Genomic DNA, 27,508 nt, shown 5'->3' with positions numbered 1-27,508 from the left:
CTCCATCTGAGGGCGTTTCCAGCTGCTTTCTTGCTCTACCAGGAGCCACACCATGCTTGCTGCTGTAACCCTTTTCCCTGTTCTTACACGAGGTCACATGACTAACAAAATTCTGCTGAATAGGGCTGCAGAACACATGAGATCCCATTTGCTTTACTCTGCCCACCCAGCTGACCCAAGCACTGCATGTGGAGTATGTAAGGCCTCAGGAATACGGAAAGAGAAGTCTTTCCTGCAGCCTACTATTGGCAGCTTACCTGCACTCTGTGCATCCGACAGGAAAATTGCTGCTGCTGGCTGGCTTTGAGGGGGCTTCGTTGTAACTACTCTCTAGATACAAAGGGAGGCCTCGAAGCAATTACACAGCTAAGTTAATTGAATGAGAAAATACTAAACCACTGGTTATTTTTACAACTTAATGATTGTAAAAATAGCTTAAATTACTCTGAGTATTTTTTTTTTAATTAGGGGTATCAACCATTTAGCACTTTTTGAACAGAGGGCTGTTGATTTGCTGATTCTTTCTGTATTATGAGCTGTGAGATAATGGCAAGATAAATCTTTGTGGGTTTCCTCCTTATATACATATCTACATCAGAGCTGTGAAGTCAGAGGGGGAAGCTGCTATCACAGTACTGGCACAACACCGAGCCCTTCCCCAGAGCTAAATTCTGATGAGAAATCAGGCTTTGGGGATAAGAGTACCACAACAGTAAGAAGGCAGAGATGACTGAAGCAGGATCATAGAGTTCATCCCGGCAGTTAAAAAAAATAAAAAAAAGGGAGACCCCCTCCCTCCCCCCAGAAGTCTGCAGTCCTAAAGTGCAATTACTTTTGTGCAGTCGTGTCAGGCCAGGGATCAGACTGGATGAAGTTCAAAGCACAAACATCAAACGAGTGCCGTTCAGGATTCGAGGAGGAAGAGGGAAGTAAGGAAAAGAACAACAGTTCTCAGGCATTCAAGTGCATCAAGAAAATAAATGTCCTTTTCTGTCTGAAGAAAAACAACCCCCAGTCTGGTGGAATCCTGGCTTTGTAGTCATGAAAAATAAGTTTTCCTCGCTTCTAGCTGAGAATGTCCCAATATGACACAGTACAAATAAACAACAAAGCAAGAGCTGGGGTGCTGGGATATTTTTCCGGTGCCCTGCTGCTATACAGCCTGATTTTATTCTCCTCGGGTGACTCTTCAGATCTGGGTACTGATGAGGCACACTGAATTAAAGGCATCTGGTAGGAAGTGGCTCTTTTCTCGGGTCGGTCGGGGCTGGAGCCGTCGCTCGGTCTCTGGCCATTGTAGAGCAGGTACCTGCCCCAGGCATCCTGCTCCATCTTGAAGATTTCGTACTCGGTGTGAGGTAGGCGGATGCCGAGCGCGATGCAGCCGTTCGTGTGGGTGACGTCCTGCTGAACCCCAACCTGCCAGGATCCCTGTGCTCCACACTCATTCCCGTTGAAGACATTGAGCAGCGAGGCTGTGGATATATCCATGGGAGTGACCTTCATGTGATTCACTGTGAGAGAGGAAGAGGGGAGCTGTTAGCAGAGGGACAAAAAGAAAAGCAAAGCCAACATGCAGATTGGGGCACACCTCTTAAATCAAAAATGTCTCCCCTTGTTCCTTCTTAGACTAGTTTTTCACATTACAGGTGTGGCCAGCAAATCTAGGAGTATCATTTTATGTCTTTGTCTGTGCAAAACTTGCTTTTTGCAAAGAAAAACCCCCCTCCAACTCAGTTGAAGAAAACCTGATGGCCACGTATCTCAGCCAGAGATTAAGCAGAGCTTTTCATAAATTCCAGACAATCCTTTACAGATAAAGCCTAGTTGGTTATACTAGGAGATAAGGAAAAGAGGAAACAATAAAACTTTGCTCATGTTTTATTACTGTCTGTATTAATTCGTAAGTGAAGCATTTATCATATTTTTCATCATTTCTTAACATTTGCTAGCTACCCTGTAAACCTAATAAAATAATTAGTTCCCACTGGGAAATCTGTAAAACAGCACAGTTGCACTATCATCCTATATTACCTGTCCTTTTTTGCATGAATTATAAAATATAGATGACCTACAGAAAGATGTTTTTTCTCATCTCTCAACATTGGCTGCAGCTTGCTGTATCAAATGTAGAACTGCTGCAGCTTCTTTAGTTCTAACCTGCTTGTATTTCAAAGGAGTTTAAGGCATATAAAGTTTCATTTTCCAGCCAAGTTAAAGTTGAGAAAAGCCAAAATGAATGAGCCTGCAGAAGCGGAATAGAGATTTTTCCTGGTGTGTGTTTGACATTGTGTATCAAGAAAAGGGGATCTGAATGGATTGGTGCTGACCAAAACAGAAGCAAATAACCATCCCTCATGCCTCCCAACATACCAAAATCCCAAATTCTCTTGCAGATCATTTTATAGTAAGATTTGTTGTGAGCTTTTCCTGAGCTTTTATAAACAGCCATTTGACTCTATGGCTCTGCAATTCACATTATTTACTCTAGCTGGAGTAAAAAGTAATTTATAGAAATTGAACCTAAAAGTTTCACCTAAGCCAAATTAGTGACCTTGATCTGTAAGGTACGTTGGCACAACATAAACCAGAAATGCAAACTGGATTTCATGCCAGGAGCTGAGCTGGGATATGCTGCACATGCACCTCTAAATAGCCAAAGTTCTGACAGGCAAGGGTATCTCCCATCTCCTACAAAAAAATCTCAGATAAATAAATTATTCTAGTTGGATGCTTTTCTAAATTAGACCCATGCGTGATGCTTTACACTTCTAATGTGGTAACTGAAATAAGGAGAAGAGCCTACAGAGGGCTTGAGGCTATCAGAGGCTCCGCTGGGGCTGGTGCCGTGGTGGGATGTTGTGTTTTGGAGATGTTTGCTTGTGGGAGTGGCTCAGGCCCCTGAGCTCTTTTTAAGCAAGGTTCCATGGGGCTGTTTGCATGAGAAAGCTTCTCAGCCATGGGTGGTGTCACCACGGAGAGCTGCTTTCCAAAGTACCTCATGGGTTTGGGTTGGATACATTTTGTCTTTGCTCTGGCATCTTTAATCAGAACTGTCTTTAGGGACACTCTTATTTGCTTGAGGGCCCCTTGGGAGCACATGAAAAGATGCATGCTGCTGCATCTGCCTTCCACAGAAAATTATTTATACCACTTCAGATCTGAAATGCCTTCTGAAGATGCTTTTGTCTCTCTACTGAAGGAGCCCTAGGACACAGATCTAACCACTTCTCTTAGAGGCTTGACGTCTGGCCACTGGACTTCACGATCACTAAGTAATGTGGAGTCTTATTTTCTTATACTTAAGAAAAGTATAAGAACTTAAAGACCTCTGTCTCAAATGAGTATTGCTTCAGCAGTGTGAAATGCCATGCAGCTGTATAGTTTGGCCGGGCATTCCCACAATGCCTGCAAACTTCCCAAGAAATTATGAACTCCTGCAAATCCCAGAATGAAATCATCAGCAACCAAATCATTATGAGCAAACTGCACTGGTCCATAACTACATCCCTCCCCACTGTATTAAGCAACTCTACCTTTGAACACAAACTCCGTGCCACCCATGACTTTGGACGAGTGGACTCCCCGGCTGTAGCGTCCCTTGGCATAGATGGTGAAGGTGGGGTGCTTGCAGATGGGGTCGGAGTAGTGGTAGTAGTGGCCCTCCCAGGTGTTGTTGTTGTCGTGGAAGATGAAGTGCCGAGTCAGGAAGAGCACCTCCGGCCGCACCTCACAGCGCTGGCTCACCCACTCTCCGTGCAGCCCGATGGTCAGGTCTGCCTTGGGGGGCAGGATGGGTGGGTGGTGCTCATCCGAGCGGTAGATGATCCTGCAGGCGATGCACATGTGGTCGTGGTTCTGAAACAAAGCAGAGAGAAACCCTCAGTAGGCATCACCTGGGCAATGCATCAGGCCAGCCACTTCATGCTGAAGTGACACCAGCTCCACATTTTAAGGAATGCATTGTCATTTCTGATCTTGTTAGTGGCACTATTTGGTTTTGTATTTGTAAGACTGCACAGCAGAGGAGCACGTAAGAAATTAATTCCCTTGTCTGCATTTATCTGAAATTAACATTTTAGTTCAGGATCCAGAAAATGCTGACTTTATCCTTCAAATCATACAAGAAGATGGCAGATGGCAATTTACCCCGGCCCCAAAAGAGTATCTGGGGTGTCTTAGGAGGGGTCTGCAGGCTCCAAGTCTGTGGCAGGAGTGGAGAAATTTCAGGCTGAGGCTTCCACCTCCAGAGCAACACCATTTACAGCTACTTTGCATAGACCATTATTCTGCATCCTAGGGACATAGAACTGCAGCCATTTCATTGATTTCCTATTTGTGAAAAGACTTCGGATGACTATCTGGTCTGGGACGGGGCAAATATAAACCCTGTTTAATATGTGTAAAAGAAATATATTGTGGGTGTTGTAAGTTGTTCTCTAAAGCTACCTACAGTCATTTTATTGGAGGAATTCAGGGCACTAATGAAGATTGTGTGAATGTCACTGCTAAAGTGAGCTGGAGCTGAAGGCAGTGAGTGGAGAAATGCTGACTTCATAGCAGCTCATGTGGACTTTAAAGTAAGAGCAGTGAATATGAGCATTTATGTTACAGAGGGTACTCAGAGAGGCCTCAGAAAAGAGGGCTGGAAAGGTGTACATAGAAAAACTATTTCTGTAAATCTCCCAGATGGCTGCATGTTGAGCTTTAGCTCTTAACTCGATGCACCTCAGGAAAACACCTCACAGCTTGAATGTGGTGGATGTGAGTAACCTGCCAGTGCGTCTCCCTCTCTCCAGGAAGGATCGAGGAGAGTCCTTGAGAGATGAAAGCACAGGATCTGTGTTGGTTGATCTGAACCACTGCTGCCCAACAGCCCTGCTCTGAGGAGGAAGGAGGTTGGACTTGGTGACCTCCCGAGGGTCTTTCCACCCCTAAACACATGGTTTTCTGGAGACCACATGTGTTGACATGCTCTTAAAGTGGATGTAGTCCTTTCCCACTGTGGAGCTTGTTACCAAATTTTAAGATGTGTTTTTTTCAGCTAAATTCTGCAAGCAGGTTAGTACCTTAGTGAAATACAAAGAACATTTAATTGAGTAATTTAACTGCAACTGGTGAAGTTAGTGCAGATATACCTACAGAAAATATCTTTCAATTGTAATAGAAATAATGTTGTGGTATTTTTTTTTTTTTCTGGAGATGAAGATGCAGTGCCTTTTAACCACACATTTCCGTCCTGCCATGGGGCAGACTGGCTGCAATGTTCCCTGACACATTAAGGGCACTGATGACAGTAACTTTATGGCTGTGATTGCCCCACTCACATAAAGTGAAGCCAGAAAGCAAGAAAAAGACAGTGCTATAAAACTAAAAATAGCTTATATAAGTTGAACCCATCAATAGTAGGAGAGAATTTCTGCTACAGTCCCTTCTCTCCTGAAGTGAATTTGAAAGCTTCTATCATCTCCCAGAGGAGACCCTGGCAGAGCAGTACAGTGGTTTGGTTTATATTCACATTTTCCTGCCAGGAGTCCATCCTCCAAAAACAGTTTGTGAGCCAAAGCAATTGAACCTGGGAACCAGTGATTTCTGTTGCCCTTGTTCAAAATCTGAAGAGAACCAAACAACAACTCAGCCTGTTTTCTTTTTTGGTCACCACTGGCCACCATTACACTGTGAGCAGAGGTGACCCCTTTGGCAAACTCGAGGAAGGTCCCTGTTAACTCTCTATTACTTGTCTGCAGATCACCTGGCTCTTAGACTGTGGTCCTGAACTACTGTAGCTCTGTGCAGCCCTTCTGATTCTGAAGGCTTTGCACCTGTGAGGGTCTGGCCAGTTGGGCTGCTGAGGAATATCCATCCTGATGTCTTCTAGTCACTGACGGTGTGCCCAAATGAAGGGGCTGAGGTAACCAGAAACTTTTTGCATCAAACTGCGAGTGCAGCAGGGAGAGAGGTTGGGGTGGTGAGGGAGGAAGCAGAAACATCCCTTTCACAGCTGTGAGACACCAGCTGGCTCCAGCCCCTCACTGGATGTACTCAGAATCCATTGCTTTCTTCAGGCCAGCATTTGAATCTAAGCCCACATAAACCTTTTTTGCTGTGATACTATCTTTCACAAAGTTATAAACTTCTTAGTGGAAGAATATGCCACGTATGAACTCCCTCAGTATGATTTTTTGCCCAAGTAATGGGCAAGGGAATAAGCAAAGCTAGTTCTGTTATGAGGCAATTTGACTTAATTATGGAGTAATTTATGTTTAACAATTGACTGTATATTTCGCTCTTGCTTTTTTAGGTCAGCTGCTCTTGGCTCTTAATTACACTATCTGAGGCTTTGCAAATCACTCCCTTTCCATGTGTATCAGGGAAAGATTATTTTCTAAAAACAGGCATTCAAACAAAATAGGGAACAGAGACAGAGGATGTTCGAGCCCAAACAGGATTAAGAGCTCTCTAATAAAAAGCTCATTGGGGCATGACATAAACTAAAAAGCAATAAAACAAGCACAGGACAGGATGAACATCGGTTCTGTGTTTTGATTATCTTAGGTGCACAGTGCAGTATTTTTAATAGTGGGGCCTTGCTAGAAGGACTGGCTCTAAAATAGCTGGAAGATTCCTTCCCATGATGGGTGGTTCCTTGCAGCTCTGCAGTGCCAAAGCCATAGTGACAACATTTCTCATCCTTCCAGGTGTTTCTTTAAAGCCAATTTCTGAACTAATCCACAAAGCCATGTGTGCCAAAACAAGCCTGAATCTCTGGCTGAAAACTCAATTCCTGTAGCTGGGGAGAAAATAGCTTAGGATCTAAAAATTCCCATCACCATTTTTTCTTATCACTCTGTCCTGCTGTCTCAGCTGAAGTGGTAATAAGGCCAGAGAGCTCTGGAAGCCAAGCAAGGGGGATTCCAATTAAAAAAAGCAAACAAAGATGAGGTTCCTTCATCTTTTTCCCAATTGCTATAGATAGTCAGAAACATAAACCCTCCCAGCACAATTTAATTTTCTCTTAAGTTCTGTGGAATTCTATGGCTGCCTAAGACTAATTATCTGACACTGACTATGCCACATAGCATGTGACTGGCTCTGTCATGTTGTACCCAGCATATCCTTGTTGCGGGGAGACATGAGATGAGGCACCAGGCATCGGATTTCCTCAAGCACGGGCTCAGGCTTGAACTGTGTGTGCAGTACAGATATAACCATAATCCTGGGATATGGTAGGGGCCAACAGCCACAAAAGCTGGGGTAAGAAAGCCCTGCCGTGTGAATGCATGTATTACTGTGAGGGGAAGTGCTGAAGAAGAGGGGAGACAGCAAGGTATGGCCTTGCACACCTCCTGAATACCACGTGTCACGGGCAGGACTCGGTGGGACTGGAACGAGTCATGCCTGGTCAGGATGCTTTAAACCTCACCACCCAAAGAATCACAGGACCAGGTGTTAGTGTTTGTAACTAGTGCTCCCAGGATGAGTATAAATGGAAATTCTTGGGAGAACATCAATTCAAGGAAAGCTTCCAGCTCAACAAAAAAAGTTGGATGGCTTTGCTTCACATTGCCAAGGAGCCAAGTCCACAGGAAGGACACATTTATGAATTGCTCAGGATAGTATCAGGCTCTCTCCTCCACCACTGTAGATAACTGCAGATCAAGACAACACTTTAAAAAACGACCACAAATTCTCTCCAGTACAAAAGTGATAATTTGCAGGCTTTGCATGACCTCATATGAAGCTGAGTTGACTAATGTGCATTAGCCTGGCTCTGGGGAGTTGACAAGTACGGCTGACACAGTTATAACACAGCCTGCCAAATGGAATGAAGAAAAACGAAGATTTAGAACTTTAATTAAAAATCTTGAGGCAAGTAAGATGCTGGAGAGAGCGGTAACTCCTTTGCAGAGTTGTCAGATGGATATTTCTTTTGGTGGGGAACAGAGGTGCTGCAAGCAGGAAGGAGGGTGGAGATATGCTCAGATTTATCTGCAAATGCCATACCATATATTCTAAGATATTGAGGAATGGTTTTTATTAACTGCTCTTATGAAGGGAAAGATAGTGAAGGAATCTCAAGGCACTACCATTACACAACTGTCTGATCTATGATGTTGATTCTGTTGCACAACCCTGCATAAAACTGAAATAAACAAAACCAATATAAAATGCAAAAGTCTTCTGGTTGTTCTTTTCTGGTATAAATGATTTTAGCGTGGGCAAAAGACAAGAAAAAAAAGAGAAAACCAGACTTCTCAGATGAATGTGCTTGCATGTCATCTGTCCCATTGAAATGATACTAAATTATGGTGACATGAATGTTTTATGAAGTATTAACAAAAAAAATTCCTGGAAAACCCGAAGGGACAGCTTGAATGTCCATTTTCAACAGTAAAGTATTCCCAAATAAAGCAGCCTTACGTATTTATTATGCCCTTAAAAAGCATCCTATCTAGCCCTCTAAACCATAGAATATTACCACTGAGTCTTCCCTGCCCTTTTACAAAAGATGAAGCCACTGTGTTAGATGCCAACTGTAAGGAAGGTGTCAGTAGTTTAGATACATATGCTGAGTTGACCTGAAGGCCTGGGCTAGGCTAAACAGTAAATTTTGATCCCTGGTGCTGCATTTGAGTTGTGGCAGGCTTTTCCTGCAGCTGCAGAGCAGACAGTGGTAAGTGCAGATGTGGCACCTTCAAAGGCGCAGGGCTACAGCTGACAGCGCTGCCGAGCATGGCAAGGGCCAACCTCAGCTAAAAGCTGCTTGCTTCCTCATCTCTGTAGGGCACCACACACTGTTATTGTTCATAAACCTGGAATTAACCCACTTGAGCATTCTTCTGAATATTCCTACCTTGCTTCCCCTCATAATTTTCTTAACCAAGACTCCTTTTCCAGTAATAATGGACAAAAGGCACCCTTCAAGTGTTGCCTTAATCTAGAAGTCTAGTGGCACTACTTGGGCAACAAAGGAGTTTTGTCTGCCAAAATTATACTTTTTATTCGAGTTTTGCATATTTCTCTGAGGCGCTTCACATGTTTAACATCTACTTATTAACTTACGATTGCATTTCCCTGGGAGCTTCACAAGTACATAGCATTCCCCTAGAGATGAAGTCACTGTGTTTCAAAGAGATGAAGACTCAAATTTTTGGAAAGCATAGAAAACCCTGCACACTTTGGTCTTTCTTGGCTAAAGGAAAGCCCAAGCACCAGTCTCTCTCCATACATTGAATCTATATCAACTGCAAATTCCAGGTGCTGCTGGAAGTCAGGTCCCAGAGGTAAATAAAGTTGTAATAGAGAATTGATTCATTGGAGTCACATTTTAAAGGGAAAACATCTTACTGAAAGAGTGTGTCCAGCAACTGACTGAGCATGACAAAGAGTGAAGGTTATCCTAGTGCTTTTTAAGTTTCTTGTGATGTTCCAGACCACGTCAGCCTTATTCCTAAGTAATGATCTAACCAGAATGACCGGTCATCACAGTCCTGCTCTGATATTTCCAGTTACTCTGTCACATGATAAAACAGCACAAGGAGTTCTTTGTTTACAAAGCAATATTGCTGAGGCAATTACTTGTGAAATAAGTCTCCCAGTACTGCTATTATACACGTTTTCTGTAGTTTAGAGCAGACGTTTCTGAAGACATTTTCTGTCCTGCACAGAGAACGAATACTGCATTCAAGTCCTCCTTCATGCTACAAGTCCCCATATACCTTTGTGATATTACAATTAACCAGGCAGCCTCCTTGGTGTTGTCCCAGTTGGGAACATCTTGTGTAATATATGTGATGATGGCCAAGCAGTTCCCCCATCCTGCCCTTCCCAGCCATGTGCTCTCTCATGCTGGCTGAAGAAGCTCCATGTGTGATAGCCTGAATCACTCGATAAACTTGCAATGTCAAGAGACATCAAAGATGTTCATCTCCATTCATCAGCCAGTCCCAACTAGTATCTTGAGCCAGGTTAGAAAACAGCCAAGATAAATCTATGTAGTGACCTATTCATCATCTGCACTCAAGAACTTCCATATATTTTACCAGAGGAATTTGTTTAAGGTATGTTCTTATCTAAGAGAATTCGTAAAGCCTTAAGAGATGACATATTATATGTTTTTATAAGCTCCCTGATTCTATATGAACACTTGAGATATGGTAATCTGTGAATTTATTCAGATTTGTAGCTCAGCATAAAGCTGTCTGGTTTTTGGACAGCCCTTTTGATTTACCATCCCGTGGTGAAATCGCTGCAGGAATTTGGAAAAGGTCCAATTCTATTTGTTTAAAGTCCTGATCGTGTGGCTTTGGCATTCCTAACATATCCAGCAATCATTTGTTTTTAATTACCGTTCATTTCAACCACATAAGTAATGAATGTGGCTACCACATCCAACCTACAGGCTGTGTAAACTCTTGGGCTGGGTGGAACTTTCTTCTATATAGAGGCTTAACTATAAATTTGACTCAAAATGTGAATCCTCTTAACTTATTTTAGGCAGGCCTTTATGAGTCTAAAATATAAATAAATAAAAAGGAAATGAAAAAAGCCTTAAATGAAAGATTCCACACAATACACCTGATTCACTTCAGAAGCAATTTCCTGGCCTCCCCAACCTCTTGGTATGACTGTAGAAACCTTAAAAAAACAAGTTGATTTAACGTTTCTATTTATTCATGGTGTCCAGTTTCCAGAGGAGTCTGTGACTTGTAGTTTTAAACTCAGTTTAGCATTTAAACTCATTTTCAGCTGGGTCCCAGTGGAGCAACAATTAAAAAAGGAAAAGAGTTCAAAAAGGAAGGGTTATAACCTTTCAATGGTATGTTTGCCTGGACTTCAAGAAAAAAAGGAAAAAAAAGCACTTCTGTTACTATTCTTCCTGCATTTGGCAAACAGTAGGTCAGAGTGCCTGTTGAGAACCTGCTGGTATAGGGATCTTCATGCTTAGGTGCAAACCAACAAACCCACATCCTGGAATCCTTCATGGCAGCTGAAGCAAAGCTGAAGCTGAAGCATTTTTTATGGTATTGCTATTTATATCACGCTGAAAGCCTAGTACCAGCAGGTCCAGCTTCTCTTCGCTAACCTGTCTGAAGAAACACACCTCTCTTATGCAGAATTTGGTCCCTAAAATTTGAATATTGTATTTTAGAGCCACTGTATTTTAGAGAGAAAAAGGGATGCTACCGTAGCAGAACACGGAGGCAGGAAAATCATTACCTAAAATTACAGCAGGCCTGGACAACAATCTTAATTTTCTAAAGCTGTCTGAAAGTACATCTGACTGCTCTGACTGTAAAGAAATTACTACAAGGTGGAAGTGCAGGCATTTACTATCTTATATATCAGCCCAGAATAAGACACCTAGATCAGACCAGAAAAAATATTCAGCTACAGTGGTTTAAATCAAGATTTCGTCTCTGTTTCAAGTGGTTGGAAAAAGATCTACAATGTTTTCTAGAACAGATACAATATAGCTGGTGTCTGATAATTTCTATCTACAGATACCTGCAAGGAAGAGATCTAGCAAACAACCCTCACACCCAAATCAGTAAAGGGAAAGATGATGTGGTTAATTAAAGAAAACCAAAATTTTGCAGAGGATGTGCTGTGGTACATCTTCTGCTGCTGAAACTCTCTATTTTGGGAAGGTAAATTCAAAAAGAAAATTCAAATTTGTCCTTGGTAACTTGAAGACAGCACAAGAATGACAGAAATTACCGCAGTTTTCATAAAGTTTTTATAAAGCAAAACAGTTGACTGTGGATTAAAATGATCCTTAGGCCAGGCTACAAAGCAATTAAAGGCAGATCACATAATGCTGTGTTTCCTGCTATTGCTGATAAGCTGTAACTGATTTTTGAACCATTTGTGATGAGATGATTAAAAATGGTGATAACCCATTAGCTGGAAGTGATGCTGTGGCAATGCCCAGCTGGAGCACACTGATGGCAGCAGCTCCTGGCAATGTGGTTCCAATTGCTGCCTGCCTTTGAAATGTCACCAGGAAAGATCTATAACAGCCTTCCTGCTGCAGGCCATCAGTGTCTGTGCTTCCTGTTCGAGTTTTATTTAGCTTACTATGGGTTGATCAATCCCTGATGAAGCTGAGGGCACTATGAGGCCCCTTTGAAATCTGAATTATCAAATGGAATTAGAGCCCCATTCAAAATTCACCTGTTTTTCATTTCATTAATGTGTGTGCCTATGTCTGGATCCATGACCTGTGCAGTCCATCAGTTTTTGTCCCTTCATGCTGCCCCTTCCATGTGTTTACCTTCCAATTTCCTTGTCTCCTCTTCAGGTTATGGATCACCCAACTTCCACATGCTGATATTCATATTTGACTTCGTCTCTCCCTGGTTCCTCCCCACAGCTATAGAAGTATGCACTGATGCCTGTCCCTCTTCTGCTATCTCCGTTCTGTATGAAACCTTCCTCTCAGCTGCTAGCCTAGAGCCATGGTCCCAGCCAACTACTCCCACTTCTGCCTACAAGTCTCTGATTCCATCTTCAGAGAGGCCTTTATTGAGTTTACTTCATGAAATTTCTTTTTTTGCATATTTGCAGTCACATAAACCGCAGCGAAGTTACTATTCTCGCAAAGTAAGTTCTGTTATCTTCTGTTAATTATGGCTGTAATCAACCCCCTGTATTAGAAGCAAATGTAGATTTTTAGGTTACATCAGTGCACTTAGAAGAACTGAGTGACTTGGGTTTTGTCAGCAATATCTTAAAAAGAGGACACGTGCAAACCCCCACACACGTACCTTGGCATTTTGAAGAGGAGGTTGGTAACTAGAGGGCCGATAGTACCTCCTCTGAGTCGCATCAGTGTGAATGTCTCCGAGGAACAGCTCCTCCACAAGGTGGTCTAAATTGTGGTGCAGGTACTGCTTCTCCACACGGATCAGCTGGAGCTCGTGCATGGCAAAATTCAGAGCTTTGGTGCATTCACAGCCGTTCTCTTCTCTCAGCAAATCATAGCTCACATCCTGCTCCCAGGGACTATCTTCTGGGACAAATCCAGGACATGTCTGGTTCACCAACTCACTTAGTTTTTTGGCTACTGCTTCGTTGTGGCATATGATTTGTACGTTGCGGAGCTGATAGTCGGCCTCGGTGCCGCCGCGGATGATCCAGGACGCCTGCCGGAGGCGAATTTTGCCGCGTATGACTAAGGTGTAGATGGGGTTCGTGCAGCGATTGCCACCGTAGTAGAACTGATAGGCCTTGAAGGTGTTGTTGTGGTAGAACCTGTAAGATCTTGTGATGAACTCTGGGCCCGCTCTAACTTCGCAGCTGTGGGAGGAAGGAAGGTGTGGAAACAAAATTTTAGCACAGATTTGGCACATCCTGTATACTATGGGCAACATGACCCACATGGGTCCACAGAGACACCTGGGTGCTTAATTCCCTCCAGCAGGAATAAGAGTAAATAGGAACTAGGCATCTGTGGCCTGCCAATTATCCAACAATTCCCTCTGCTGCTGTTAACACACTGCTTCATGGTGATCATATCTAAAGGCTTTATCTTGTAGGCTTAAATACTTTGAATTGTGTTTTGCTTTTGCCTTTTGTCTAGGGACCACCATGTGACTCAATTCTTTGTTGAAAATGGTAGCAGCTTATTAAACATCTATTGCTCTCTTTTGCACGGTAGATTTAGCAGAATGAGTGATAACATCAGAAAGTGAAACGTCATATGTGCAGGGAACAGCAAAAAGAGCTGGCTTATAAGCTGCTCTAGAAGCTTCTCTGTGTAACTGCATAACCTCTGGTCTACTATGGATATGCAAGATGATATCCTGAGCTTTTCCACTCAAAAATTCAACGGGGGGGCAGATAATGCAAACTTCTGATTGTTAATGCAAAACTTCTACTTGGCTTGAATTTGGACCATGAAATATTCAGGTTCTGTCAGTTCTTTCTCTTTCTTCCCAATGACCCCCTGCCCCCTTTTTTTTCCGCTGGAAGTGTAAATGGCAGTTAAATTCCACTTCCTGTAGGAAGCACTTCTGTGCCTTCAAACTTGTTCCCCTTGTCACCTCTACACTGCTTAATATAAACAGAACTGTAGAATTGTTAAGGTTGGAAAAGACCACTAAGACCATTGAGTCCAGCCATTAACCAGCACCACAGTGTCCACCACCAGGCCACATCCCAAGTGCCACATCCACATGTCTTTTGAACACTTCCAGGGATGTTAACTCTACCACTTCTCCAGACAGCCCATTCCAATGCCTGACCATGCTTACAGTGAAGAAATTTTTCTTAATATCTAATCTAAACCTCCCCTGGTGTAACTTGAGACCATTTCCTCTCATCCTGAAATACACTCCTTTCTGTTAAAAAAACCCAGTCTTTCCTACTACAAGTCACTTCCAATGAGCATGTGAATATTGCCTGCTGAGACACAGAAAGCAAAACAGCTCTCTGAAACACAAGTCATCAGGTATAAAGAGTAACAGAACTAGTGAAATACAGCTTCTTAATTTGTTTTGCTAATAAAACCTGTGCTAGACCCATGTTCTGAAAACAAGGACCCATTCAATGGATCTAATGCATGGAGACAAATATAGTACAATGTTATGTTTGAATGAGCATCCATTTTGGCAGCTTGGTAGGCTCCTTCCTATTCAGAGAGATTTAAAGATATTTCACAGCATGCTGTTTAAAATCCAGACAATAAATTGATTAATCAAGACAGTTTATGGCATGCTATTTTAATGTATATAATGCTGCTCCTTCTCCTTTTATGCATAAACATATAGAGATTATCTGGAATTTAGAGCATCACCATATTAAAAAAAATATTTCTGCTGCTGAAAGTGGGAATATTCATCCTTCCTTCTCTGCTTTTTTACCATCTTCTCATCCCCATCCCAAGCTTCTTGTTTTATCTTTCCTTACCCAGTAGAGACCCAGTGGCCCTCAATATTGGGAGGCATTTGTACGGTGATCCGGGCTCCATTGTGAAGGTGTTTCAGCATATGATGGCACTGTGACTCCTTGAAAGCCCTCCAGGCACTCTTCTCCAAGGACCGAGGGTGGGTCCTGCTGTCCGGGTGAAGAAGAGCAGAACCTTCTCCCAGCCCTGTGACAGAAAGTGTAAATTACATCATGAGACCCTGCTGAGTAGGGCTTCAATGTGATAAAGGACATTGTGGCCATCTTGTGTTGAATGACACTTGTTCACATTGTTATGCGTCTGGGCAAATACTGTTTACATTTATTTTCTCATATGAAAACAAAGAAAAAAATTAATGGGAAGCTCTTCCTTTCTGTCACACCACTCATAATCCACTAAATAAATTTATGAAATAAACTGGGGAAAAGAGCTTGAACTGAAGTGCTGTGTTTCCACACCCAGGAGATGTGGCTCTGAAACTGAACTTTATAGACACCTCTGCAATCTCTGGTCAGGACAATCAAAAACCTAGACTTTCAAACTCTCAGAAAGTTGAGTCCAGATCCGGACACAAACTTTGCGGTTTCAGCCCACCTCTAATTTGAACGCTTCTATAATAAACTTGCAAATAAAGACTACTCTTTAAAGTCAAGGGAAAACAGATATTAAAAGCAAAGCCTCTGCACACAGGAAGCCTCTGTGATGACTGAGGTGGTCAATTAAAGGCAGATCCTTCTATTTTTATTTTAAAGGCGAAAAGGAATTTCAAAAGCTAACTTTATCTCCAGCACACAGTAATTTTGGTTTCTAGTAATGTATGCATACAAAATCTACCAGCATGCTCTCTACACAATATTAATTGAACAAAATGAATACATAGCTTCAAAAGGAATGTGCCTTTACTCTTTTTAAAAGACATAGCCTTAGATATGTTGGAAAAACATGGATCAAAAGAAAACCCCACATCTAGGGGTTAAAAGGTGACAAACATGAACCTTACATAACGTGTTGGAAACTGTATTACATTGCCAGAAGGAATTTGAGCACCAGAGGGCTACAAAATGGATAAGGGGTGGGGTGGAGGGGCTGTTTGAGTGCCTGGGAAGTTGGGGCAGCCATCTCAGGAAAGGGATGTCTCACTGTATTCAACCCCATATCTTCTGCTGCCTTCTCAGCTGACCTGGATAAGAAATGAGGCTGTTGGGGATCACCAGTGAGAGCCACCCAGTACAGGATCCTGTGCTTTATGCCCCAGGCCCCATCTGACATTTGGGCACATGCCTAGTGTTAGGTAGACACTTAAGCCTTTCCCATTTCCTATTTAAAACAAAACAAAACAAAAACAAAACAAAACAAAACAAAAAAAGGTGATTCATTATGTTGGCTAGGTCTTAGATCTTCTGGAAGAAACTTGGGTAACACCTGGGAAAATGGCATTGCCAAAATTATAAATACACGTCAGCCATTTAAAACCAGCCATTCCTCAACTAAACAGAAGCAAAGACTTGTCCAGGAGACAGGGTAAAAAATGATCAGAAAGAATACAATAAATACCTTAACCTAAACAGTGCTCACCATTGAACAACACCAGGATTTAATGAGATTAATGAATACAAGCTCACAAAATCTTTTCAGGAAAATCTGATATTATGTTGCAGGTTACAAACAATTCTTCAGTGTGAATGAGAATTTATGGCCTTGCTTTCTATAGGGTAATAAATACAAGGGATATTTTGATATTTGAGCACACTGCCTGAGATGCCCTTACAGAAGCCTGATTTCAGGGATTCAGTATAGCTCCCTTTCTGGAAGTAAGAGAGTTCTCAGGTATTTCTACATTGCTGAGCAGAGTCACTCATGCTAGCACCAAACAACTCCCATTCTGCAGCCAGAAATGGTATAGACATGACAGGGTGATGCTCTGCTAGAACTGACTACATCCTTGGAGAGGCAGGACTGACTAGGTTGGGTCTGTGCTTCATGTCCATGCAAGGAACATGGCAGAGGTTGTAGCCACCAGTGCTATCTTTCAACATGGTGTCTCCTGCAGACAAATTATCTCACACTGAAAAAACACTTTGAAAATTCGCATTTCCTTTTGAAGTTGTTAAACATTTGAAATTTGCCATCAGAAGAAGGTCTTGAAATTGTTCAACTGGCTATTTTCAACATATATTTATTATACCTCTTGCTTTTATGCAGTTGCATTTTGCCTAGTTCATGTCATATGACTCATGAATATAGATGCATTTAGAAATGATTTATTCATTTAGACATACTTGGGGATTTAATTTCTTCAAGCAAAAATCCTTCTTTGGGACGACACACGTGCAAAAACATCAACAAAACACATCAACAAAAAAAATGCAGTAACCACATCAGACATTCCCAATTATTTCCTGAAGGAAATAATGAAAAGAAGAAGTTTTTGAAAAGGAGTCAAACTTTATGCAGTATTATACAGTGTCTTCTTTGATACAGCTCAGAAGCAGTTGTGTCTCAGCTCTCCATGTCACATGAGTGTAGCTCTGTCTGCAACTTGCAAATGATAAACTGCAGCTAGGGAATAGAAGGGAGATTTGCATCGACAGGCCTAGAGGAAAAAGGGTATTTGTTTGGGACTCTATCCATCCAACTGTGAAAAATGAAGGTAAGAACAAATTGAGGTAATCAAGAGAGGTATGAGAACATAATGAAGGCTGCAGAGACACAAGGAGAGATGTAGAAAACACACACATAGAATGGTTTGGGTTGGAAGAGACATTAAAAATTATCCAGTTCCACTTCCCCCTAATCATGGGCAGAGACACCTTTCACAGGATCAGACTGGTCAAGGCCCCAGCCATCCTGGCCTTGAACACTTCCAGGGATGAGGCATCTACAACTTTCCTAGGCAACTTGTTTCACTGCCTCATCACCCTCACAGTAAAGACTTTCTTCCTAAAGAAAGAAAGGATTAGATTTAGATCTAACCTAAACCTGCCTTCTTTCAGTTTAAAGCTGTTCCCCTTGTTCTACCACTATATGCCTTTGTAAAAAGTCCTTCTCCAGCTCTCTTGCAGGATCTCTTTAGGTACTGGAAGATGCTCTAAGATTTCCCCAAAGCCTTCTCTTCTGCAGGATGAACAACCCCAGCTCTATCAGCCTGTTGTCACAGGAAAGGTGTTCCAGCCCTGTGAGTATCTTCGTGGCCTCCTTTGGACTTGCTCCAGCATGTCCACGTGCTTCTTATGCTGGGGACACCAGAATGGGACACAGTACTTGAAGTGGGATCTCCCCAGAGCAGAGCAGAGGGACAGAATCCCCTGCTTTGCCCTGCTGCCCACCCTGCTTTGGATGCAGCCTGGGATGTTTGGCTTTCTGGGCTCTGAGCGCACATATTGAGCTTCTCATCAAGCAACACCTCCAAGTCTTCATCCTTGGGGCTGCTCTCAATAATGCTAAGGACCAGAATATCAGCACATGAAATACAGAATCAAATTAAGAGACAGCAATGGGACCTTTACCTATGTTTGCCATGCTGGAGCAAGGAAATACTTAATTTAGTGCAAACTTCTTCCTTACAAAGAAGTAATTTCAACACTTCTGTAGTTACTGACATATGGCTGTAGATACAGCTGCCACACAAAGGAGATGTAACTTCCCCTTGTACCATCTGCAGGTCAAACACTGAGACCAGTGATATGCTTCCCACACAGAACAGTAAATCAAACACCATCTTCTGTGTTTTTCTTCACAGCAGGTGCTCAGAGGCAGTGCAGTGCCCCCCTGCTCCACCCTTGGCAGTGCACACGAGGTGTTCTGCAAAACTGAGGAACTGCAGGGATGATTCTCTTATTTTAAAAGATCCATTTGGCCATGTTAAATGACACATTGCTGGAAAGGCGCAAGGTTAAAACATGCATTCACAAAACTGGGAAAAGAATTCAATGACTCTTTAGAAGCCCACTTTGGATAGTAGATGCAGTTGCAACATAGTTGGAGCCATTACTTTCATTCAGAGAGATCCAAGTCTGCTATTCTCTACAGCATTGACAGATGGTAGGTTTCAGTGTCTCCATGACTGAGTATCTCAGACTCAACTGAGAATATTTCAGACTCTCTCTCTGATTAACTGTTTGAATTTTTGTGTGTTATGAAGGAATATTACCCACTTGTCAAAAGACATAAACCCCAAATCCACCCACTATGTTACTACTCAAAAGTGTGACAGAATTCAAACCAACAAACAAAAAAATCTTTGGATGAGACCAATAACAATAATTTTGTGAAGCCTCTGGTTGGCTCTCACTTTAGCTGCACCACAACCAGAGATTGGTATGATTGTATCCCCCACCCCACAGCGTTTGTTTTCACAAAAGAGCAAGTCCAAAAGGAAAAGGAAAATTCCAAAATCCACCTGAAATACCAGGTGGCAAAACAAAAGCATGTTATGATGAGCTGATATCCAGCTTCCCTTTCAAAATCAAGCCCTAGCAGTGACACAGCTTTATCATGAGACTAACTGAATACAGCATAAGAGGGCTACAGCTCACTGGGGATCCCTGCCCAGACCCTCAGAGATCACACACATCTTTGAGGGTCTGTGATCTCAGATCACACTTTACAGGGGCAGGATCCAACATCCATCTGAGTGAGAAAGTGGAGGTCTGTACCACTGCCATGCCAGTAAGACGTGGATAGGAGCATGCACCACACCAGACAGAGGGCTTCAGGCTCTCATGTTCACCTATAAACCTGTATCTGATGTGGGAACAACCATCCAAGATAAAAATAATTGTTAAGGGAAGATAGGTTTCTTTCAAGTTCTTCAAAGATTTCTGCACATAGCTGCGAGTAAAATACAAATCTTAAAAGGGCAATCTGTTGGCAGCCTGTTACCCAAAGGTGTTTCAAAAATGGTTATGACAAAGCTCTCTGCCAACATTTTTGCAAAAAACTGCAAGATGCTAGAATGAATGTTTTGGTTTTCTGAAAAATGGCATGCAAATACTGTGCAATTGCAACAAAGATAATACGTAGAGTTTGCTTGAACACAGAAAGTTTTAATTTAATTTGTGCCTGAACACCCAGGCCAAATTCTGTTCAGAGCTATGCCAGACTGCTAAAGTAGAAGGCAAATAATCTTAAACTGCTTAGATTTTATCAGTTTAATGAATGTCTCTACCTCAGAATCTAAACCACAGCTTCGAACAATTCCAAGTGTAGTGCTTTAAACCAGTCTCAAAGCTACCAGGTGTTCAGCAGGTTCATCCTTTGCTAGATAGTTGAAGAGATGTTACCTCAGAGTAGGATTCAAACCTGGATTTAGACCGGGATTGCTCAGCAGGAACCACTTAACTTTTTTTTTTTTTAACATCTAGTGATGTAAATACAGAAGAACAACATTTTATTATGAAGTAAAACAACCTCAAGTGATAGTATAAGTTCAAAATAAGCAACGGCTTCATCTCTGACAGAAACATTTTAACATTCATGCTTTACTCCTGCAGCAATCTCTTTTCAAGTTAGAACTTGTCTGCAACTGGAAAAACCTTACAACAGATAAAGAATAATTGGCTGGATTAACTTTATAGCTCTCCTTATCTGGGCAGTTGCCCTGCACAATTAAATAAATAGACATTTGGATCATGCTCTTTCTTGATGTGGGATAGTGTCAGATAATGCCTATGACAGGCTTTTAGCTCCAGTGCAAGCTTACATAATTGCCATGGAGAATATACTGTCCTGTTACCAAGCCACGAGCTGTGTTTACCAGTGTTTTCCCTGCACTTGAAACTTCAAAGAGTCCTCGCAAGACTGGGGCCCAAATTAGCTACTACAAACAAAAGGGTTGGGAAAGGAAAGCCGGGTTTTATGGCCAGGGAAGCAGACAGGACAATGACTTCCTTTCACATGTATCTGTTGCCTCTCTTGTGCACACAGAGTTTCCAAGTGCAGCTTTCGAAGAGAGGCAAAATGAACGCTCAGAGCACAGAAGATCCTGAGGAGAGACCCAAAGGATGTTTACATGGGACAGCTAAAAAATAACCCCCTCAAAGCTGACAGGCCCAGCACAGAGGAACCCTGTTACCCTACAGCTTGGTCCTTATTTAATGCCCTCTCTTGGAAGAGGTCAGAGAACCAGGAGCCAAGCAGTTACACAGCCCATAACCTCTGCTTAGCTGAAGTTCTTAATTGGGATGGCTGCTGCTGCCTGTGCAAGGTGAAATGGCACTGCCTAGAGTGAGGGTTTCTTTATGAAACCCTGAAGGGTTAAAGTCCATCTTCCTTCAGGGCAGTGGGAACTCTGCCCCTGACAGGAACGGGTGCAGTGCTGGGATGTCAGTGTAGTTCAGTATCAATGGCAGTTTGGTCTTGCCCTCTTTGCAAGAAACATCTGCTCTCTGTCAGAGCATCTGCTCCGTCCTGTACCCACACCTTGGCACTGGGGTTTATTCACGCAGAACTGCCCCCAACTCCCCTGGGACTTGTGTCTGGGTGAAGACAGCGCTAAACAAACTCACTACATAAAATCCTTCCCTCTATCAGCCCTAAATAATCACTTCACTAATGAAATGCTACCCTTGCCTTGAATAGCTGAAGGTATTTGCCTCTAGTGTGGTTGAGGCAACTTTTGGGCCCCATTGGGTGCCAACCTACTTTCTACAGACACCCTACAGAGCACAAAAAAGTTGCCCTTTCTGTTGATGACATCAACATCTTACGACTGTTAGCCCACAGTCAAGCTACAAAAATGACTGAAATGGAATTTACGTCCATCTTCCAACTCTCCCTGCAAATTCTCCAGCTCTTACACTAAGCAGTGTGTCTTCTCATCTTTTTATTGTCTTCTAGATTTTGAAATGCATTATTTAACTGAGGAAACAGACCACATATGTCCCTAGCACAGAGCACAATATATGTTCATTCTATGGCTATGGGTATTATATCTCCTGATGCATTACTTATTATTTTCCTGAAAAAGTTTTGAAATAAAACACTTAAGCAACATTGCCAGAGAACTTTTAAAAGCATAAACAGTTTTGCTCTGAAAAGCCTATCAGTCGTGTTTTCATCATCTTTATTAGTACCATTTCCATGATGTTATCAACTAATTGTTTTAAAGTTTCTAACTCATTACTCTAACAGTAGCATAATCAGAAATACACTATTTTTTAATCATCTGTATTTATATACAAAAAGTTATTTTTACAAAATAAATTAGCCAAATTTGTTTTGAATCCACTTGAACGTAGCTCTTATTATTCAGGTTTTTTGGAGTTGAATGATCTTAGTGTTTGACATCTGAAACTTCTGTGGCTTTTTGTCTAAGGAAAGAAAACAGTGATAATGGACAACTTCCAGCTGCAAATCGATAAAAGACAAAATCCCCCCCCAAAATTTTTTTTTTTTTTTTTTTTTTTTTTTTTTTTTTTTTTTTTTTTTTTATGACACTGTTCATGTACAGGTTTTATTTTGATTAATGAAGACTAGTTTTCCCAAATTTCCACTCAGTGACATTAAAGCAGGCATTTCTTAATGTAATGAAAGCAGAAGCTCTAGCCTTACAGGATATTTTAACTTGTGTCACAAAGCTTTAAGCCCTAAAAAGCCTCAACCACCCACCCACACTCACTCACTTTTAACCCTCAAATTGCCATACGCAATAGAAATCCAGAAAGAAAACACTGCATGCTGCAAAGAGGCTTAACACTGCAATCCCCTGGGATTGCTGGTTATTCTTACACATTAGCAATTTGGGATAGCCGTGGATTGAAGGATGCTTCTACTGACTTTATGGCATGGACAGAAAAGCTCTAGATCAGGTTAAAGCCAACATGGTAAACACATTTCCATGGGCTACTTTTCAGTGCCACTGATAAAATTTTCAAGTTTGTAAAAGGGCAGTAGTTTCCAAACTCTTGAAACTCTGATCCAAACTGTGAACTGCTACATTACCAAGGTACTTGTCTTTATATACAAGGCAGTGAGTTGTATCTTTCTACAAGAACTTTGGTTTATGTTATTTGGTGAAATATAACTGCAGATGGAAGAAATGGATGACTTTCCTTCATCATCCTCTTTTGGCAGCTGCTGTTTTGATCTGATCACTGGCCCTGATTTGTTTCCTGCTCCAGCCAGCATTCAGCTCTGCTCTGTAATTCCAAGCAGATGAGCCAGGGAGTCCAACCCTGCAATTACACCTCCTCTCTTTACCCTCTAACTTCAAGTCTCCCATTTCAACTTTTACATCTCAGATCAAGAGTTTAAAGAACACCTCTGGCGTCCTGTCAGGTCTGGCTCAGCTAAACATGTTTCTACGCTCTCCGGATCTCATAGCTGAGCTGTGAGAAGAGTATAAACCCCCTCCTGGGGATCAGAGCCTCCTACTCTTTCTTTCTCTAAACAAAATATACCATCAAAAGCCCATGCTCTTTATTATTTATTAAATACCATAGTGTGTGCTTAGCACTTGTACAAACATAGAGAGAGACAATCCCTGCTTCACAAAATCAACCCCAGGAATAGCTTTGAAATCCTTAACCCCAGCTCACAGATCTCCCACTGAATCCATGTAGGTCACTTGCATTCTAACAGTTAAAAAAATTCCTCTTTTTACGACTAAGCTTGGAGTCCTAAGAAATTTAACTGACAGACACTGGATGCTATAAAGGACTTCAGAACTGGGAACACTCTCCAAAATGATGCTGTAACTGAGTGGCTTGAGTCACACTTTCAGAAGGATATCATACCCAGATTTTTCAAATCTGGCTGCCAAATGTTAGACATACCTAAGCAGCTCATTAAACTGCGTCCTTTTCAGAAGTTTCTCTTGAAGAACACTGCCTTTCTGGAAAGATGGGTTATCTGTTTAAAGGCCTAAAAATGAATTTACAAGCTCAACTTTCAAGTTTAAATACGCTGACTTTTCTCACTAAAATTTTGCCTACTGTGCAGTTTCAGAGAGATGTCAGGCCAGGGTTAAACTGAAAGGCTGTCAAAACAGGACTGTGTGTAATAACACCGAGAATTTTTGTGCTCTGCAGCAAAACAATTTTAGTTGCGCACAAGATCCGGTGCTGGCACACTTTGCTACCGAAGGCTTCCCAGGTAACATCTCCACGCCAAAAAACGCTTCCCGATAAGAGGAAGAACGTGGGCCCCGCAGGGTGTCTCGGCCAAACGCGCCGGAGTTCGGCAGCGCCAGCTCTTGCCGGCGCTGAGTAAAGAAACTTTGTGTGAGGAGCCCGGACCAACTGCTCCATCCAAGGAGTCCCAGGCTGCAACACAATCCGCCGACACACGCTCGGGAGCGGGGCGCTTTCGGCGTGGTTTTACCCACGCCGGCGGCTGCCGCTCGCACCACGCGTGTCGCTCAGGGGTGCCGCTAACACGGGGGTCAGGCAGAGCCAGCGGGGTCTGCTCGCTTCCCATCCTCCGCCCCGGGCAGGCGGGACCCAGTGCCCGCGGCCACGACGGCGGAGCGCTCCCACCCGCGCCCGTCTGCCCCCGCCAGGGCGGCTCTGGGGCCCCCCCGCACCCCAGCCGCTTTTCGGGGCACCCCGCGGACGGAGCCGCCGGCACCGCACTCACCGTGCAGCAGCAGGGCTGGGAACAGGTACCGCATGAGGCTGCCGTACGGGGCGGACATCTCCCCGGCTCGCAGCGCTCCTCGCCCGCTCCTGCGCTCCGGCCGCCGCCACCCCGCCCCGCACTCACATCTCCGGCGCCGCCGCCGCCGCCGCTCCGCTCCTCAGGGCTCCCGCCCCGCACGCCGCTGACCCGGCAGGGCTCCGGCTCGGCCGCCGCCGCTCGGTGCCCGAGGATGCCCGCACCGCCGCCGCCGCGTCCCTGCTCGTCTCCGCGCAGCGCGGCGACGGCTCCGCTTCATATTTCCCCTTGCAGCAGGAGGAGGAGGAGTGGTCGGGAGGTGGGGACTCCTCCCGGGGCGGGGAGGGGGCGGCCCCGCCGCTGGGCTGGCGGCAGCCCCGGACGGCGCTCCCACGGCGGGGGAAGGGGCGCAGGGGACCTGCCGGGCGGATCCGCGGGGGCGGGAGCGGCACGGAGCGGACACCGCGCTGTGTGGGCGCCGGGCATCCCGGGGCTTTGCCATCGGGCGGCGGCTGGGATGTGCACGTGGCGGGCTGAGGCTCGGGAGAGAGAGGCTGCGGGCAGGGAGGTGCCGGCTGGGCTGCGGCTCCTGGGGCCGGCAGGAATCTCTCTTCCCTGGGGGTGCGAAGCGGGACTTAGGTCTCTTCGACCGTAAGCTGAAGAGAAAAAAAGTTGGTGTGCGTCCTCTCTTCGAAAGGAAACCTCTGTGTAGTTACTGCTTTGCATGTAAATACGGCATTTTATGAGCTAAAAGTGCGTGTCAGGGATGCTTTGGTGCTGCACTCTCCTGCATGCATCCCTCCATGTCTCTTGTTGATTAGTTTTGCTTTTTTCTCTAGTCTTCGGCCCTGGTCATGCAAACACACGTGGACTTAATGCACCTATGAGTGACTCGTGCCTGAGTTTAATCACGGGACTTTTCATTTGTGATGTCCTCTGGATGTCATATTTTCCAGTTTGTGTTTGGCCTTGTGTGCTCAGCAGTAGGGCCTCATGGCAAAGAATGTGTAACAAATTGGAGGAAATGTTGAGAAAATCAACATAACTACGTTTTGAACAGCTTAACTGAGCTAAAGTGTTTACATGCTGCATACTTAAAAAGAAATACAAACAATGTTGATTCCTTCCAAGCCCCTTGAGAGGGAAGAATAAACTTAATCTTCCTTACTTATATAGGGAGGAAACTGAGACAGAAGCAAGTAAGTGGTGAGTCAGAGTCAGTGCTCCGGTGCCTTGGATTCTCAGGGTTACGCTTGCGCCTTCACACAAATGTCTTTCCAGCCGGAAAGGGTGGTTTCCGGAGCACTTGGTGGTGGTCTGCACAAGCCTCTAGTGATCAGATATCATCGTCTCAATGACCTGGATAGACGTGGACAGAGAAAGGCAACATCCTCCAAGAAACAGGTGTCCATGGACACGATCAAGTAACACTGGGTAAGGCTGTAAAAATGCCTTACCCCACGTTGGTTGCTCATCGTCTTCTCCTGTCGTTGCGACAGAGGTGTTTGTCAGGCGTGCGTGTGAAGGGAGGTGATTCATGCTGTAGACACAATGCATTGGGAAAAAGTGTTGTGTATCCAGGTCAAAATTCTGATTTTGAGACAATTGTAACAATTGTCAATATAACAATTGTTACAATTCTACAATAGCAGAGACACCCAAATAATTTTTCTTTATCTGCAGGTTCAGTAAGTGAGTCAGATACAATGAGCAAGGAAAACAACAATATCCACTCCAAATACTGTACAAACATCTGCATTACTGAATCTTGAGGACCTGTGATGTACTTCAGATCTGTGTCTGCTGGGCTGCCTCCCCTAAGAGAAGTCACTGTCAGGGTTGTCAGTAACATAATGCTGGGTGTGCAAATGGGTGTTAGAAGGAGAAGGGAAAGGTGATGTGTGTGGGAAAGTGGATTGTTGGTTGAGCAGGTTATTACTAAGGGATCCTGCCTGGTGGAAGAAGCCAATCTGAAGAGTCTCGTGTGTTTGGCACACATATGGGTATTATAGCATGTAGGAAGTCTCCTAATGTGACTTCTGCTGTTTAACTGAACATAAAATGCAGGCCAGTGTCACTGTGAGCAGTAATGAAGGATTAGGGGTTTTGAATGTAATTGCATAAAAGCAGCAGCATCCAAAAGGAGAGGCTTCTTATAGGCACAATCTGTTTTACCATCCCCAGATCAAGCAACATAATAATTTGCAAAAAGATGAGGCAGAGAATCGCCTGCAAAAAATTATTTCTTACAAAAGGCGGTTATCCCAGAAGGTCATGGTTTCTCCCCTGGGAAGTGACAGCCCCCCATGGCAGCAAACAGCTTTTCATAAGAGGAAAGGGCAATGCCTTCACTGCTCCACTGGACAACTTTGTAAATTGGGCTCTGCTTGTGATTTACTGTCAGGGCAGCTTCAGATGTGGTAATGAAATAAAATGAAATCAATACCCAGTGAGTTCAGATATGGGAGAACTTGCAAAAGACAGCACAAACTAGACTTTGTTTTTTCTTGTCTTCTTTTTTTTTTCCCTTAATTTTTTGTCATTTTAAGGCTATGTGTTTTATCAGCCCGATGCATGTCATTTTTCCTTAAATCTACCCAGTCCTACTTGTTTCATTGCCATGCCCCTCTTCAAAACGTGCTGTAATGGGAAGCAGTGACAAATAACAGCTCTCTGCACTTTGATCTAGGCAGCATGTCGCATCAGTACTCATTAAAAATGGCATTAACCAATCCAACCATGACTTTCTGAACTGGAGTTCCTGGGGTGTATGCCTAATTTAGGTATAATGTAATATCATTCACAAAGGCATTTTTCATGCATATTCTCAAAAATACCATAGACGTCAAAGCATTTCAAAAAGGAAGTTGTCAGCAGAAGTTTGCACAGAAAGGAGCTGTTTTGAAACAAAAAAGCCAAACCCCAAACCCGATGGGAAATGCACTTTGTGGCTGAGGCCCTCTGCAAAAAGTATTAAAATAGGAGGAAAACTAACTTGTTGGA

The 27,508-nt window shown here is 43.4% G+C and overlaps 1 protein-coding gene across 1 annotated transcript; it reads right to left on the bottom strand.

The window, feature by feature from the left end:
- Positions 1–435: 435 nt before the first annotated feature.
- APCDD1 (APC down-regulated 1) lies at positions 436–24,601 on the bottom strand. The gene is made up of 5 exons (XM_041477754.1): positions 24,488–24,601; positions 14,914–15,097; positions 12,771–13,302; positions 3,537–3,858; positions 436–1,514 (listed from the first exon to the last, which is right to left on the bottom strand). Exons 1-5 carry the CDS (start codon positions 24,543–24,545, stop codon positions 1,066–1,068), a joined length of 1,545 nt encoding a protein of 514 aa, XP_041333688.1. The 5' UTR covers positions 24,546–24,601; the 3' UTR covers positions 436–1,065.
- Positions 24,602–27,508: the final 2,907 nt, after the last annotated feature.

Source organism: Pyrgilauda ruficollis, unplaced genomic scaffold (genome assembly GCF_017590135.1).
Source record: "Pyrgilauda ruficollis isolate IOZ18807 unplaced genomic scaffold, ASM1759013v1 scaffold41, whole genome shotgun sequence".
Taxonomy (NCBI): domain Eukaryota; kingdom Metazoa; phylum Chordata; class Aves; order Passeriformes; family Passeridae; genus Pyrgilauda; species Pyrgilauda ruficollis.
This window is presented reverse-complemented; position numbering and strand designations above follow the sequence as displayed.

Coding starts and splice junctions, on each gene's coding strand:
- APCDD1 (XM_041477754.1), bottom strand. CDS start 24,545: ATGTCCGCCCCGTACGGCAGCCTCATGCGGTACCTGTTCCCAGCCCTG. Junction 3,859..12,770: donor CTCCTCTTCAAAATGCCAAG/GTACGTGTGTGG, acceptor GCTTTGTTTCAG/AACCACGACCACATGTGCAT. Junction 1,515..3,536: donor CACGGAGTTTGTGTTCAAAG/GTAGAGTTGCTT, acceptor CCTCTCTCACAG/TGAATCACATGAAGGTCACT.